This window comes from Podarcis melisellensis (genome assembly GCF_964234715.1).
Source record: "Podarcis melisellensis genome assembly, chromosome: 7".
Classification (NCBI taxonomy): domain Eukaryota; kingdom Metazoa; phylum Chordata; class Lepidosauria; order Squamata; family Lacertidae; genus Podarcis; species Podarcis melisellensis.
Genome location: NC_138539.1, coordinates 61,595,430 through 61,613,068, shown reverse-complemented (window position 1 = coordinate 61,613,068; position 17,639 = coordinate 61,595,430). Strand labels below are relative to the sequence as shown.

The window sequence follows — 17,639 nt, the reverse complement described above, 5'->3', positions numbered from 1 at the left end:
GTGACATAAGCTGCTGATGGTGAGCTATGGCAAATTCAATATATTTTTCAAAACGGTTTTTTAAAAAAACATTTTCAGGTTTTTTTTATATGTGTCTGGATTCCACTTGGGTCACATTCCTTTCTGGGCAACCTTCGGGGATGGTGGGGGGGGAGGGGTGCCAACTTGAATAAAATAGGGGGGGAGGTAAGCCCCGACCCACATAATTGATCACAAGATGCAGCGCACACACACCAATTGAATGGCAATTTCCATCAACTTTGGCAGGGTCTGGCCCTCTCAAATATTTTACTGGGGGCAGGGAAAGGACCTCGGCCCCTAGGAGTTATCACCCGGGGCGGGGCATATGCCAGTGGATGGTGGAGCCAAAGTGAAAAGAGAGCAACAGATGAAATTTTACCTTGGCATAGCAGGCTCACCTATGCACAAGCTGAGACGCCCCTCTCTAGCTTCCATCCAGGCAAGGAGGAAGAATTACGGTAGCTAGATAGACTCAAATGACTGCATTCAGTCCCACCAGGGGCTGAGGTTTCCTCATCCCTTTTCTAAAGATTGGCTTTATTTTGCTGCTGCAGTGCCCGCCCCTGCCGCCATTACTGCTAAGAAAGCCAACAGAGCCCTTTTAACCATAGCATCCTTCTTTTAAGTCTATACGTATGCATGCATGTGGAGATGCCTTACTGGCAGCAATCCTGCACATACTTACCTGGGAGTAAGCTCCATTGAAAAGAATGGGACTTCCCACGTATAGGTGTGCGTGTATAGGCGTGCACTGCCAAACCATGCTTTCCTAAAGCAAGGTACTGTATTCCTTTTTTTTTTTTTTTAAGGCCTGCAGGGCTCCTGAAAGCCAGGTTCTTGATGCTAATTGCAAAGCTCAATGCCAGTTACTAATTGCCAAGGGCTTGCAGCTCATTTCCAACTCTCATCACTTTCCACAACAGTGCAATTGGTGAGCTCCAGTTGGTAATAGCATGACAAACATAACTGAGCACTGCACTTACTCTGCTGCCAGAGCTGAAACTGATATTGCCCATTAGTAATTCCTTACGCTGGCTATTTGCCTGAGCAGCTTTTCACTTGTCCTCTCTTTGGAAGCAGAAGACAGATATCCTTACTCAAAAGCACACTACGTGCTAACACATTTCAGAAACTTTCACTTAATAAAACGAAACGGCGACCTTCAACAACCCTCTCTCTTTTGCCCTTCATCGTCACCTTGTATTGCTGTAGGCGTTATTTTATTTCATTGTTTTAAATCAAACATTTAGTTTATCCTAAAAACTGCCTGCTCAGAGCGTAGTGGCAGGGTGAATACGTTGATTTTTTTTTCAGTGTCTGGGAAAACCCCAAGACTTCTGTTTCAAGAGTTGAAAGGCAAACAACCCCGTTTTCTTTATAAAAGTGACTCACTGATGTTCCAACTTAGAAGATGACAAGTCAAAAGGATCCACTCAGCACTGCAGATGTGGAAACACCATTTCAATGGAGGTTTGCTGAAGTTGAGCTGAGGGTGGACTGGACTGCAGCAATTTTTAAAGGAATTATACCTTTGCTCTGCCAATCCAGGGAGTTAATGAAATGGGTCATTATCAAACACAGTCCCTTTAACTCTGAAATGTCACATGTCTGCAGTCAGAATAATCCAGAGAGCAGTGGCTTGCACCCAGCTGAGTGCAGGAGAGGCAGATGGGAAGAGTAACGTGACCACTGCATACTGACAAATATATTTGATGGAAACTGAAGGAGCATAGATTTCTTATTCATTAGAGCAGCCTGCATATCATTTCACTCGCTTGCAGGGTGGTGTGAGGTCACAAAGGCAGGCAAGGAGGCTGGGGACTCTGTCTTCAAAACAGAGCTAGGAGGTCCCATTTAAGGGCCTGATGAAGCTACAATCCTACTAATTCTACAAAGAAACACCTGCTCTCTCCCCATTTGTTACATTCCACCAGTTTCCTCCATGCTAGGGATGCGTCTTCTGTGGCTGTAAGGCAGCCTTGGCCAACTTGATGGCTGATACTCTCCAGAGGTTTCGGATTTGGGGTTGAAAGAAGTGTAGTCCAAAACACCTGGTCGGTGCCCAGCTGGCAAAGGTTGCAGTGTGGAATGTACTGCATCAGAATTTATTTGGGAGGGTTAAATAGACAAGCAAGTCTTCACTTCTGAATTGTCTGAGTGTTACCCCTTTTTATTTGGGCAAATTGCTTTTGCACCCCACAAAGAGGTGCAAGCTACTTATTCCCCACCAAAACCAGAGAAAGCACCTCCACGCACTAATGAAGTGGGGCAGGCCACCTGCAAAATTCACCATAGGAACCATTGCAAAAATAACCACAGCCCTAGAACGCTGCAAAAGTTATGTCTTTTGCAATCGGTTGGAGAGAGTGTGACTCAGTCAGTAATATTTATTTCCCATCATCTAATGCAAGGCTGCATACCTGCGCTGATTCAGCATGCAGTTTATTAAGAATCTGCCAAACTTCAAGCCATGCTGGTTGGCTAATTCAGAGAGTGAAAGGAAACTAAGCTCCCTGTTCCCCCAGAAGTGCATCGAACTTGCCACTGTGCATTCCTAAGCTGGAGGAGGATATAAATGCTTACAGGTTAGAGGCTACCTTCTGCCCTTGCCTGTGTGGCTGGTTCTCTTGCCTCATTCTCTATTTGCCTTCCCATCAGTCTTTCTTTCCACTCTTTCCCTACATCCTAATTTCAACCATCCCAGTCCAAGTTCCTTAGCTGTGACCGTGTGGGTGATCCTGTCTCTATATTCCCTTTCCAGCACTGTATGCATCTATTGTCTTATTTCCACCAAGACACTCCTGTAAGCCCTTTACTTCGTGTGATCCTGCCAGGTGCCCAGAATACCTATAGCCCAGTGCTGCAGGAGCAAGTGATATCTGAATGACAGCTTTAGACCTTAGTTTTTAAATCATCAGAAAAGTACACTCCGGGCTGCATCTTAAGTGTCCAGTCCTAAACATTTGTCTGTTTCTAAAAAGCTATCTTAACACCCCTTCAATGGTAGAACAGTGTTTTGTTTTGTGACAACATCCCTTTATAAGTTGTAGCACACAGTCCATAATAAATGATTATTATTTCCTGAACGCAGCTCTGTATATGGAAGCTTTTTAAATGTTTAATGTTTTATTACATTTTTATGTATGTTGGAAGCCACCGAGAGTGGCTGTGGAAACCCAGTCAGCATATTAGCATATTTGTAGCATGTTATCTCAGCTATCATGATGTATAGTTATGTTTTCTCATTAGTTCCTGAATAATGAAATACTACAAAATTCTGTACAACAGCAAAACTTCCTGATATTTAATTTTAGGGGGCAAATTACCTCCACTCGCATAACCTAATGAACAAATCTCCATTGTAACATGAGTAAATGGCCTCTGTTTGACAATTCAAGTATAAATAGACTCTGCTCACAATGGCAGCTTTGTTCTAAGCATAATTATCCTGCCTGTTTGAATATATGTGGGAATATGGGAAAGAAAACACCCTTAATTTGAAGTCACTTCCGAATATTGACACGGGGAAGTGAAACTATGCTGAAGATGGCAGTATATATACTTTTACTGGCTGGCTTGAAAGAAGACCTGGCAAAGTTATCTGAAGGAGAAGTTCAAGCAAAGTGAACAGGCCCGAAATAGCCACTGCAACCCAGCAAGAACTCCATGACAACCGTCCAAGCATACAACTCAAGTACCGCATATGAATGCAAACACCCTCATGTGCAACTGCTTCACAGCTCTCTGAATTTGATGGGAGTGTGTCTGCATATGTAAATGAAGCTCCACATTGGAGGCCATTGAAATAAAAAAAAAATTAAGGTCTTATATAATGTTCATAAATGTACCAAGCAAACACGTACATAAATATATAAACCACATGTCTGAAGCTGCACAGGAAAACAGCCCTGAAACCACTTTGACTCCCAAACTGACCAAATGTTTTCTCTGCAAGGTTGAAATCCTGTCTTAAGGGTCTTAAGGGTATGTCTGTGTATGAATAGAGTGAGCCTGTGACCTGGCTCAGGAACTAAGTATTTGTCATTACAAAAGACTGGCCAGACTCCCCAGGGTATCCAATCAAGTGACCATTAACAGGTCTGCCAGACAGGAGATAAACAATACACTCAGATTTCTGTTGTAGACCACCCTTTCTGTGATGTAGTTATGATGTATCTGGGGGGTGGTCTTGGACTCCAGGACAGGCAATTTAAAATGTCTATATAAGGGCAGGCACACCTTTGTTCGGGGTCCTCCTCCTTTCCTGCATGTGAAGGGAGCACCCTGTTGCAACAGTTCAATAAAGATCAGGCTTACGAGCTGCTTTGCTTCTCAATATTCTCTGGTTGGCCTCTGGAGAACGTACAAAGGACTCTAAGGGTTCTTGTGTTACCCATAAGGGAATAAGGGCAGATGTTTGTTTATTACACCATGCACAACAGGTGTAATATGAGCTGGCTGAGGACCCAAGAAAGGTTTGGTATAGGCTATTGGGGTTTCCCTGTCAGCTCTATTCCTGTTATGTACTACGCTTGGATCCTTGTAGGAATTGCCTTAGAACCTGAGGATGAGGCAAGACTCTTCTGTTTGGGAACTGTTTGGGATAAGCAAAGGGTTTATTGAAACCAAAGCCTTGGGTTTTGGCAAAGAGGTGAAGTCTGCTTCTTTTCAGATGGATTAGGAGGGATCCATGGAAAGAACCAATGGGACGTGGGTGGCGCTGTGGGTTAAACCACAGAGCCTTGGACTTGCCGATCAGAAGGTCAGCAGTTCGAATCCCCGCGATGGGGTGAGCTCCCGTTGCTCGGTCCCTGCTCCTGCCCACCTAGCAGTTCGAAAGCACGTCAAAGTGCAAGTAGATAAATAGGTACCACTCAGGCGGGAAGGTAAACGGCGTTTCTGTGCGCTGCTGTGGTTCACCAGAAGCGGCTTAGTCATGCTGGCCACATGACCCAAAAGCTGTACGCCGGCTCCCTCGGCCAATAAAGCGAGATGAGCACCGCAACCCCAGAGTCGGCCACGACTGGACCTAATGGTCAGGGGTCCCTTTACCTTTACCTTATGGAAAGAACCAGAACAGAAAGCCGGAGGTGGGGGACAGGGAGAGAGACAAGGCCCTGCATTTCTATTTGTTCAGGAAGTTAGAGAAAACCCAGCACTCCAGAGTTCCTGCTTCACTGAAGTCCTGCTTTCTATGTAGGTTGCCTATTTTTAGATGATCTTTGAAGAGCCACTGTTTAATCCGTGGTTTTAGATGGGCTGCTGAGATATAATGCAGCCCGTACTTAAAGACTGCAGCTAGCGTGCCCCAGAGACCTCAAACACTTGAACACAGCGGAAGTTACTGTATATGCTACAGTAAATATCCAAAATAGGGTTGATGCTCCAATACTGACAATGTGGTGACTGTTAAACACGGGCAAACAGCCCCACGCCAAGAAGTGAGGAGGTTGCCTGAAAAAACCAAATGGAGCTACACAAGTAAATGTGGACAATAAACATTATGTGGTTGCTCACATTCACTGGCCGGCCTTTATATGTTCAGAAGCTGCCTGAAGGATTTGCAACATCTCAGCATCCAGTGGGACACCTGAGTCAGAGGTATTTGACTCTGGCAACCTGAATAATGAAATTTATGGAAAGGAGACTCCTGGTCCTCCTCATGCGGCCATGGGTTTTCGTATGAGAACTTCCACTTCCCACATGTTCTGAAGACAGCCATCACAGTTTAACTGGACTAGTGGTTGACCTTTTAAAAACACCACCACCAGCACAGATGTACAGCAGAGTCCTAACCCTGCCTACTCAAATGTAAGCCTTATTGAATTCAATGGGTCTTACGCCACCAGTTCATACTGCAGCCTTAGCTAAACAGGAAGATATTATTACTCTGGCCATGTGTTACCTAACATACAGTAATTACTCTCAGGTTGGGGAGAGGTGCTAGATTCCACCCCCCACCCCGCCAGCCAGGAGTCAAATTTAAATGCTTGGAATGCAGGGAGGAAGAAGGCATTGTGTGGGTTTGTTTTTGCTTTTGTTTTGCAAATGAGCTTCTCCCAATGCAGAAAAGTGTCCACTGGGGCTGTTTTGTACATAATTTGTGTATCATGTGTGCCCTTTGGTGACAGTGCTTCAGATCCTTCCCTTTTTCCTCCCTTTTGTAAAACAAATGGCTAAAAAATGATAATGTAAGGCATCTCTTATGTTTATGCTTCAAAATATAGTTCATTACAGACTCATTTCTAGAAGTCACCAGAAGGTCACCCAGTCCAGTCTTTGCACATATGATTCAATAAAGCTCCTATAAGATCACAGAGATCACAGAAGATCAACTATGGAAGCAGGAACAATAGATGTACCCTGAATGTAGAGCAAGGAATAATTCAAACTGTGCATGTCTGGATGGCTCAGGCAGGTGAGCCATGTGATACTGGTGAAAATAAAGAGCAAAATATAGAAAGTAAAACACTAGGATTCCCAGAAAATATGACCTGTGAAAAGCAATTTTGCCAAACTGCCCAATCTATTAAACTTGGAGAACAACAGCAAAACTGGGCCAAAACTGAAAAGACTCACCTCTATAAGCATGTAAAATGAAAGCATGGTGACTCCAAGGTTATATACAATGAGAAGACCCCTGAGTGACAGAGCAGGCCTGTTCTTCATAAATGTGGTACCCAGCCATATGAAGAGAAGATACGCAACAGTGAGAGAAAAAGTGGGCAAGTAAGAATCCAGCATGAGCCATCCTCTGACCCTGGGATCTGAAGAAACAAAGCAAAAAGCCTCATGAAATCAGCACATATAAAGATTTCTTGTTCAATACAGTCATTCAATGGGCGACCAACGCCTTTTCAGTCTCCCAGTAATACCCAGCCTCCGGTCTTTACAACCTCCTCCTAGGATGCTCTTCTAATGTGGGGTTTTTAGTTTGTTCTTGCTCTTGTTTTTATTATGTCCTCCCCCCAGTACTTTTATGTTGTGAACCGTCCTGACATCTATGGATGAAGAGTGGTACATACAATTCTTAATAAATAACAACAGCTGATTATTCAATTAAATTTAACGGGTGAGAACGAAATAGCACAAGCAAGTGTCTTCTTGTGCAACAGGGCTTCTCTTGCTTCTCAACCCCCTACAGAACCCACGTGCCCCCAAAATCTGCTCCAGAGGGCTGAAGGACTATCCAGAGAAGAGTTTGGGGGCACAAAAGGGAGGTGGAGGAGAGAAGAGAGAGAATGCACAAGCAGATTTCTGCTGTGGAAGTGGGCAGATGTCATCCAATATATTTGCACATTACCGAAACCCCAATAAACGATCATATATAAGCCTTTGATTTTTTAAATCATTACTACCATTTGTTAGAAGAAGAAGTTGCCATCTACAATGTCTTTTTTCACACAGCAGTACACTGTCCAGAACCAGAATAGCTTAAAAACCATAAAAACCATAAGAATTCATCATTCCTGGATGCAAACATAAGTATGTCCTAAATGGGCAGTTATGCCCTCCAGTAGGCAGGTTAAGGCCTAATGAAGTGCTGTCAATTTCAGCCAAAGTATTCCCAGGTGAATGGTAAGACCCACCTTATTTTTATGCCCATAAGTAGTTTTACATTGTTTTTAATGTTGTCTTTTAATGCTGTGACCCACCCTTGGAACTTAGGGTGAAGGGAGGGAAATAAATAAAAATAATTGAAAGGTTATTGGTACAACAAAAGATAACAAACCAATAAGCTTCACAAATCAAAGCAAGAGTTAACATCTGTGTGTGATGATTCAGTTAGAACAGGCACTGCCAAACCTGGCCCTCCAGATGTTTTGGGACTACAATTCCCAGCACCCCTGACCACTAGTCCTGTTAGCTAGGGATGATGGGAGTTGTAGTCCCAAAACATCTGGAGGGCCAAGTTTGGCAGTGCCTGAGTTAGAAGTTACTCTAAGAGAACAAGAAGGAAGCTTAGAATCAGAAAAATAAGATCATACCTTATTTGATCATAGGAAGTGGGGCTCTGCTTAATAATTATTATTACAAAGTCACCTGGCCAGTATCTGATCCCCATTATTTATTGTCCCCAAACCACACATATTGTCGACTGCATACACCCTGGCTAGCTGTGGCAAAGCATCAGTTCATTTCTATTCTAAGCTTGGACTTTCACACCTGAATCTTTATGCGCTTCCTTGTAAAGCTATAAGTCCTTACATTATAAACTAAATGCCTTTGGCGCTTTCTTAAGGTAGCTGACCTGAAGCTTTTGCACAAGTGAAGCTTTCAATGACTAGGGATTTTTTTTTTAAGGTGACTCATCCCTTCCTGCTATCCATGCTGCATTTTCCTTTTCTTTATCGGGCCCTGATGAATGCCAAGCATAACTACCTCAAAGTCTCCCAAAATGGGAGACTATTTGTGCAAAGTCAACTAACTATACCAGCAATCAACTTGGATAATGCCTTCAATGTGACTTAATGACTGCAATGCTGCAATGATCATTCCTTGCACACGAAGTGTGCATGCACACGAAAGCTCATACCAAGAACTAACTTAGTTGGTCTTTAAGGTGCTACTGGAAGGAATTTTTTTTTTGTTTTGTCCTTGCACTTCTGAACCTGCTAGGTAACAGCTCCAGGTAAAAGCACCCTTAAGGAAGCACCCTTTGAAAACAAACAACAACAAAACATCCGCTATGATTTTTTTACACATTTGACACTAGCCGATTTAAAAGTAAGAGGAGGAAACAGAGGCAAGTGTGTTGCAAACCAAGACCCTGTACTTTAAGAAAGTGTATCAAATCAGAACCCTGTGATCTGCAGAGGTATCCCTCTCTGCACCAGAAGTTAAGAACAAAAAAGGACAAAGAGCGGTTGCTTCCAAGCCCCGCTTCTCAGGGGCATCTGAATTGCCACTATTTAAAACACAATGCTGCAGTTGAAATAAACTTTTATCCTCACCCAACAAAGCATTTTGCCTATTCACGTTTCTAGCTTCACACCATATTCTGTTTAAGCTCTTTAAGTTGCCTAAAAAGCAGCAAGAACACGAATTATCTCAAAATTCAACACAGCACAATGCTCCCTCTATGCTTACCTAGTCAATAGCTGGACTAGTCAATGGCTGGATATGAAATACGTAGTTTCCTCTTCCCACAATGAAATCCTGATGGTTCTACTAAACCCTGGCAGTTTCCCTTTTTGTTGTAGCCAACAAAGCAAATGTTTTCACAATTGTATCCTCCTATGACCAGGTAAAAGTCATTCACATCAACTTGCTTTCACTGGAAACACTGGTTTCTTCCTGTCAAGCAAGCTTCCCCTTTCATCAAATGAACAAATTGGCACAGGTAGAATTCATTAGACTTAAGTACCTTTAAGTCCCTTGGGAGCTAGAACAAGTGATTTTTATTAGCCACAATGAACAATCACTCCAGCTGCATTTCTGAACAGAAAGATTTTTTTTTTAAGCACCGGCAATTGGGAGAGCAAAAAGTGTCACTATCTTCTTTAAACTAAGGGCTAGCTTCCAAATCTTTAACTAAAATATTACATGAGGAAATTATATATATGGTGTGTGTGTGTGTGTGTGTGTGTGTAAATGCTTAAAAGAGAGTGAAGTGTCATGTAAAAGAATTCCCAGGGAGTAAATAGATGAGATATGCTGCCTGTTATACATTCCAGTAGGAGTAATCAGAACCAGCTATTTATTCTTTTTGAACTAAATGCACTTATCTCCCAGTTTTCTTTAATCACCATGGCACACATATTATAGTGACCCTCCAGCAGAGCTGGTGCAGGTGAGGGGAGCCTGGTAGCACCATGAAAGAAACACCTACCTCTAGCTCCAAACATATAGTCCACAAACTCATTTACTTCATGGTCAAATGCCTTCAGATGTTCCTAAAAAGAAAGCAGAAGGAAACAAGGGTCAGTCCTCATTTACAGAGATGTACAGCCTCTTGGGCTTGCCGATCAGAAGGGCGGCAGTTCGAATCCCCATGATGGGATAAGCTCCCTTTGCTCGGTCCCTGCTCCTGCCAACCTAGCAGTTCAAAAGCACGCCAAAAAGTGCAAGTAGATAAATAGGTACCACTGGCAGGAAGGTAAACGCCCTTTCTGTGCACCGCTCTGGTTTCGGTGTTCGGTTGCGCCAGAAGCAGCTTAGTCATGTTGGCCACATGACCCAGAAAAACTGCGGACAAACGCAGGCTCCCTCGGCCTGTAAAGCGAGATGAGCGCCACAACCCCAGAGTCATCTGCGACTGGACCTAATGGGTCCTTTACCTTTACCTTTTTACAGCCACGACAGCTAAATTGACCTCCACATGGAGTACCAACATACATCTGGGTATCTAATACTAGCACCAAACAATGGGGAGAGGTTGCCTTTCTGCATTTCTTCATCTGGGTGGTCATTTTTGGAAAAATAAGATGGATCCTTGGGCTGATCCAAAAGGGATCTTCTTCATAGGATCTTAATGCAAATGTAAGATTGGCGGGAAACAACAGAGACTTGAAGCATTTTAAAGACTAACAGATTTATTTTGGCCCGAACCCTCACGATCTAGAAACTTCTCCATTTTATGCATGAAGTGCTAACCTCAGTTGACAGGCATATATGGATCCACTAGTACAGAAGGGAGGAATTGTAAACAGTGAGGTTGTGGCAGTGAAATGCAAAAGGTACTATTTGTGAGAATTAAAGCTCCAAGGAAGACTCAGAGTAGAGCCACTGAAATTAATAGATGAAACTTAGTCATGTTAGTGGGTCTACTCTGAATAAGCTTAATTGAATACTGCTCCCCAATGAGCAATAATCACAATGACCACAAAAGCAGTATCTGGTAATTCCACAATAACCTTATCATTCCTAATTAAAGCAGGAAACAATTGTCTCTATTCAACTCCAAATGAATAGAATCAAACTGTTATAATTCAGCTATTTCACACTTTCAGAGTCTCCCTCTGAAATTCCTTTATAGGAGAATGGCAACTTTTAGGCAAGCAGCAAAATATCCTGAGAGATTGAAATGTTCTTTTGCTAGTTGCTAGGAGTTGCCTTTTCTGAGGTCAGATGAGACTGGCAGTGATTCTTTTCTGCAAAAGTATCTGCCAACACAGGCTGACACTATGGAGGGTTTGAATGGGCAAGTCACCATGTAAGCTCAAATGCATGATCTGCTGTGGCTGGCAACTGAAAATTACAAGTTAGGAGGGGGTGGGGGGCAAATCAATAAAAGCAAACAAGTGGTTCATAACAGGAGTTGACCCAGGACATTGCACCAATGTCATGTTGATACTACAAACCAAGATAAGCCAACAAGGTGCTGCAGCTATTTGCGAAATGATTAGGCAACAGCACAAAAAATGTACACAGAATAGACAGAGCACGAAAGGATGGGGGCAAAGCTTGAGATGATCTCCTAATACATTATCCTACAGGCCTTTCGGCTTCTACTGAAACCACCTGTATGGAGGACACAACCCTATGCACTTAATGTACTGCAGTAATATGTTATAAGTGGCAGGCTTGTTCCACAAGGGTTGTCAGCATAGTAAGCTTCTGTGCAAATTCTGCCAGCTACAGATATCAATAGGATCAATGCATTCTTCAAACACTCTTTAGGGAAGACCATATTCTGCAGAGGATCTACATACAGAGTTTGCATTGTTTAGTGAAATCTGCATGCACAAAAGCAAAGGCAGGATAGATGTTCCAAAGATGCTGTTGAAGATATCTTCAATTGAAATATGGGAAAGCATTAAAGTACCTTTGAAAGGTATAGTGATTGTGGCAAGGTTTGTTGCATTTTGAGATCAATGTATGTTTTCTAGTTTTCTTATTTAATTGTACTGCCATTCAGCTCATGGTTTGGCTGTTAATCATCATTACAAAGTATACATGCCATTGGTCCCAAGGCCTCCTGTATATCAGAATGCTCTGTTTATATTCTAAGTAGTTAATTTGAAACTCCTTTTTAATACCATTATCTGGTTGGAAACACCAGCCTGATTCTACAAAAGTGCTACTGATTTAACAGAAAAAGAGAAATTGTTTCAATCAAAACTATATTTTCACTTGCTCTATTAAGATGATTTGGGATGCGAGTGGCACCACTGAAGCCTCTTGGGCTTGCCGATAAGAGGGTTGGTGGTTCAAATCAGCACAACAGGGTGAGCTCCTGTTCCTCTGTCCCAGCTCCTGCCTACCTAGCAGTTTGAAAGCACGTCAAAGTGCAAGTAGATAAATAGGTACCACTGTGGCAGGAAGGTAAACAGCATTTCCGTGCGCTCTGGTTTCCATCATGGTGTTCTGTTGTGCCAGAAGCAGTTTAGTCATGCTGGCCACATGACCCAGAAAGCTGTCTGTGGACAAACGCCAGCTCCCTTGGCCTGAAAGTGAGATGAGTGCTGCAACCCCATAGTCACCTTTGACTGGACTTAACCATCCAGGGGTCCTTTACCTTTAACCTTTTACCTTAAGATGATATAATCTATATCCATAAAAATATATCTTCAAATAGTTTGAGTTGAAACATTTGCCGGCAGCTGCCCTACATTATTATTAAAACATTTTAAATGTACACCTAGAAATGTAAGTTGCAAATGTGATAAATACAAATTTCCAAATATGTCTATCATACTAAAACTTATCAGGGAACTGTGTTCACAAGGCTAGCTGGTTTCAACAAAAAATAGTTTCAGATGAGGAGCTGAGTCAGGAAACATGGAGTGTGAGAAAACAGAGAACCTCAACTTTAGCCTTCTCTTACTGCTTCTGTTTCACAGAGATCCCATTGTCCAAAGTTTTAACATGACATTTTAAAAATGTAACAATATTTTGTTCATCTCTATGTGGCTTGTAACAAATGGAAAATCAAAGCACAAAAGCTTGAATTTATTATTATTTGACATAAGTGGTATTTACACAAAATAGGAACAATATCACTATTAACATGAATTCTAGTGCCAGTGGACAAATCTCTGCCCAAGGCTGAAATTTAATATGTATGAGGGACATGTTGGTTTATTGGTACTGGTGGATGAAGGTTGGGAAATGCAAAAGGGGAATTCGTTGGGAAGAAAAGCTTCTGCATCTAAGAGGCTTTCCTGTAAAATCACTATTTTCATTTGCTGTGCACATTAACCACATGAAATTATTTCCATCAAGCTTTTTCTTTTGGTGTGAACAAAATCTATACAACTGCTGCTTTTCCTTCAGTCCTTGTTAATGAGTGAACTTGCTGAATTTAGTGTAATTGCTGTGACTGCAATACTAAGCTACTTGGCATTGCACAGCAGCGAAGAGACTGAGATGCAAAGCAGGAAGCCCCAGCTCAGTTCTCACCTTTCCATGAACTTATTAGGTGCCCTTAGACAAGCTGCTCTCTCTGTCTCAGCCTTTCTACAATATGGGGAATACTAACAATTTTGATTCATTTTGTGACGTTGCTGTAAGAATTGCAGCTATCTTTATGAATTATTACTTTATTTCCCATTATTTGATTACTCAACAACACTTGATGCAGCTGCTGCTGAATGTATGATCCAACTCCATCTGAAAGTATTGCATTTAAAGTGACACAGGATCACAATAATGTTCTATATGTGGTATGGCTTCAAATCTGTGATGGTCTATTCACACACACTTGATGGCACAGTTATCAAATGACAGGTGTGCATGTGTGAACCTGTGTTATATGATCTGGCAGTATTCCACCATGGCAAAATATCTCACTGAAAAGTTCCCTCCTCCATCTAGACCAGCTCTCAGAGAACTGAAAACATTAATCTTAGTATAAGTAAGGTGCAGGGAGATGTGTCCTCCATTCTGGAATACTCAGGTCATTTCCTCAATCTCAGAGATGAAGACCTACTATATAGAGTTTTTATTTTATACACATTGGAAGGAAGAGTTATGTAACAGCAGAACTATTTCCCACATGAGTGAGCATATAATATCTCCTGAGATATGAGGGGAGAAAAAAGAGACAGGATGACGTAAGAAGGATGTGGGGGTTTTTTAAGTTTGCTTTTCTAACTCAAAATGTGTCACATGCAATTAAGATCAAGCTATTCAGTGCTTCTCAATTTGTTTGTACTCTAAAAGCTTTTCTTAAACATTTTTTTTAAAAAAACGTAACCACTTTCTGTCTAGGTTTTTACACAGTGCAGATGCTTCTGTTTCTCAACTCTCCCTGAACCCAAAAGGGAACCATATTCAGTTATGCTATTTAAGTAGAATACAACAAAGTGGAGATATGATGTGTCAGAGCTCGAATAAGTAGGACGTGTGTCTTTTCTCTTGAAATACTCCCCAACTCTGCTGTCTGACTCCTTTTGTCCATCTGCTGTGCATGATGGCAAATCTACATGTTACATACAAATTGGTGTAATTAAACCCTAATGACCATATCACTAATAGAACAGCAATGTTGGGAGATAGGACCAGCCCAAGAAATTTAGTTGTCTGAGCTGAGGAACAATATAGTGGCACCCCCCCCCCATTCCACAGAAAAATGCTGACCAGACTGGCAGCTGAATCTGACTTCATCTATCACCCAGGGAGGCAGGGAGCAGGTTAACTTAGGGAGGGCAGGCTGTTCACAAGGAGATCTAGCCTTCCATTCCTCACTGCTGTAACCTCATTGTTTCACCTGATGCCTGCTTGCTGCCCAGGTCTAATTTTACTTTGGAGGCTTATGGAGTTTTCTAATATTTGAGTTTAATTACAAATATGCAGGTTGAGCCCCAGCTTAAGCAGTCAAAGGTAAAGGTAAAGGGACCCCTGACCATTAGGTCCAGTCGTGACCGACTCTGGGGTTGCGGCGCTCATCTCGCTTTATTGGCCGAGGGAGCAGCTTCCGGATCATGTGGCCAGCATGACTAAGCCGCTTCTGGCGAACCAGAGCAGCACACGGAAACGCCGTTTACCTTACCGCCGGAGCGGTACCTATTTATCTACTGGCACTTTGATGTGCTTTCGAACTGCTAGGTTGGCAGGAGCAGGGACCGAGCAACGGGAGCTCACCCCATCATGGGGATTCGAACCACCAACCTTCTGATTGGCAAGCCCTAGGCTCTGTGGTTTAACCCACAGCGCCACCCACGTCCCTGTCAAACAGAGGGCCAAATCCATTTCCCCAGACATAGATGGCACCCTAAATGACAGAACTAAAGGCTGTTAGCTTACCGAGCCCCCAAACACAGCTTTTTGTAGGGTTACTCTGAACACAACCTGTTTCTACACATTTACAAGAGTGTAACACTTATTAATGGGACGCGGGTGGCACTGTGGTCTAAACCACTGAGCCTAGGGCTTGTTGATCAGAAGGTCAGCAGTTCGAATCCCCACAACGGGGTGAATTTGTACAGTGGTACCACTGGTTAAGACTTAATTCGTTCTGGAGGTCCATTCTTAACCCAAAACTGTTCTTAACCTGAAGTACCACTTTAGCTAATGGGGCCTCCCGCTGCCTCCGCCGCCGCACAATTTCTGTTCTCATCCTGAGGTAATGTTTTTAACCCAAGGTACTACTTCCGGGTTAATGGAGTCTGTAACCTGAAGTGTTTGCAACTCGAGGTACCACTGTACTCCTGGACTATTGCGTACGGAGGAAAACAGACTGCACAGTTGTTGAATGTAACCTGTGAAGGCCCCTCCTGTAACTTCTACACTCTAAAACTGTGGTCTGTGTTTTCCTATATACAGACATAGATGACATAATCTTTACCTAGGAGTTGGGGGAGAAAGTCATGCCCTGTTTCAGGTATCTCCTAGCCCAGTGGTGGCGAACCTATGGCATGTGTACCAGAAAGGGCACTCAGAGACCTCTCTGTGGGCATGTGTGCAGGGCTGTAGCTTCTGTGCTGGGGCTGGAGGGAGGAGGAGGGGAGAGGAGGGCTTGTGTGCAAGCAGGAGGGGAGGTGGGGATCTCTCAGAAGTGGAATGGAGGCTTCACGCTGAGAGATTCCCACCTCCACTCCTGCTTGCACTCAACTCCTGCTTGCACTCAAGTAGGAGTGGCATCGGGCAGCTCAGTTGAGAAGTGCCTGGCTGCCTTCTGGTGGTGCAGAGGCTCTCAGATGCAGCTTCCGGGCTGCCTCCACCTACCCCAACCCCAGCAACCATTCAGCCTGGCTGCCTTCACAGGGTGGCAGGGGATCAGATGCGGAGGTGGGGGCTCCTTTAAATTCTCCCTTGAGGGGAGTGCAGCCATGAAACCCTCAATGGAAAGTGTGACGGAGCTTGCATCTCCCCAGCTGAGCAGCCCTGATCCAGCTGCTGTTACCATGCAAGCAGCAATGCTGCTGCTGCGTAGCAGAGGAGGCTGATCCCACTCCTACTTGCTTGCATGCAGGACCAGGCTGGGAAGGGGTGGTGACGACATCCCTTGCCTATTCGTGTAACGGAAGTGTGGCACTCAAAACGGAAGTTATACTCAGAACAGAGCACATTCGGCTTCCGAAAAAAGTTCCAAAACTGGAACACTCATTTCCAGGTTTGAAGCGTTCAGGTTCCAAGCAGTTCAAGAACTAAGCTGTTCAAAAACGAGGTACCACTGTATTTATTTTTCCCAATTTGAACTGTATTTATTTCCCCCGATTTGAACTGTATTTATTTTCCCCGATTTGAACTGTATTTATTTTTTCCCCAGTGGTGATTTTCTTGAGTCAAAATGAGAGTACCCTTAAACATTTTTTTTATAGAAAAAAGCACTGTTATACCATAAAGTTATATATCAATGGAAAGATAATTTAATGAAGAACGTAATGCAACAACTTTTATGAAGGATTATTTATTACAACAGCAGTCCAGTCATAAAGAAGAAACGTGAAACACACAGAAAAAATGAGATATACAGGTTAAATTGCCGTGTTGGAACTTTGCGATAAATAAGTGGGTTTTGGGTTGCAGTTTGGGCACTCGATCTCTAAAAGGTTCACCATCACTGTCCTAACCATTCAGAAGACTCAAGAAGATCTTGCTATTGTGAGCAATCTGCCAATCTCTCTAACAAAGGAGGTACTTGTTAACTTTGACAGATTACTTCTGGCTCCATTAACCCTTTCTTGTATAACCCATTTCCAAACTCCCAACTGTGTTTTTGCAAAACACAGTGGCTTTTAAAGAGAACTGATCTGAGTCAAGAGGAATAAATTAAAATCCCACACTCAATAGTGTTCTTCTAACCAAAATGGGGCAAGGTCCACTAGATTAATAGCCTCATATGCCTATTACTATTACAATAATATTGCTTCAGAGGAAGGAAGAGAGGCTAACATTCTGCACATTGCAATTTTGTAAATTGGGAACTTGTGGCCAGCCTTCTTGCTGAGTGTGAAAGGGTAGGCTTCTATGTATACTGACCATCCCTGGACCTGTTTGGGAGAAAGGGACCCAAAAGCAAGTGAGTCCATAAGCTTATTTCGTCTGTATGCCTCCTATTAAGAGTGCATATTTGCATCCTGATTCTATTCTGCTTCCAAATCCTGAATTTAATTGCAAGACTCTAATTTAAGTTTGAGCAAAAGAAAAAGAAAAATGCTCGTTCGTTCTTTTCCCTTAGTGCATATTTGCTTAGTTTTGCTGACTCTTGTTCCTGCTCAGATGGTGAAACT

General features: G+C 42.9%; 1 protein-coding gene across 1 annotated transcript in view; it reads right to left on the bottom strand.

Annotated features, from left to right (window-relative positions):
• ELOVL2 (ELOVL fatty acid elongase 2) overlaps positions 1–17,639 on the bottom strand; it is a 52,311-nt gene that overhangs the window by 15,767 nt on the left and 18,905 nt on the right. Inside the window, exons 2-3 of the mRNA XM_081918326.1 lie at positions 9,854–9,917; positions 6,601–6,788 (exon numbers count right to left, since the gene is read on the bottom strand). Coding sequence (XP_081774452.1) covers positions 6,601–6,788; positions 9,854–9,917 — 252 coding nt within the window. The remainder of the gene's footprint in view (positions 1–6,600; positions 6,789–9,853; positions 9,918–17,639) is intronic.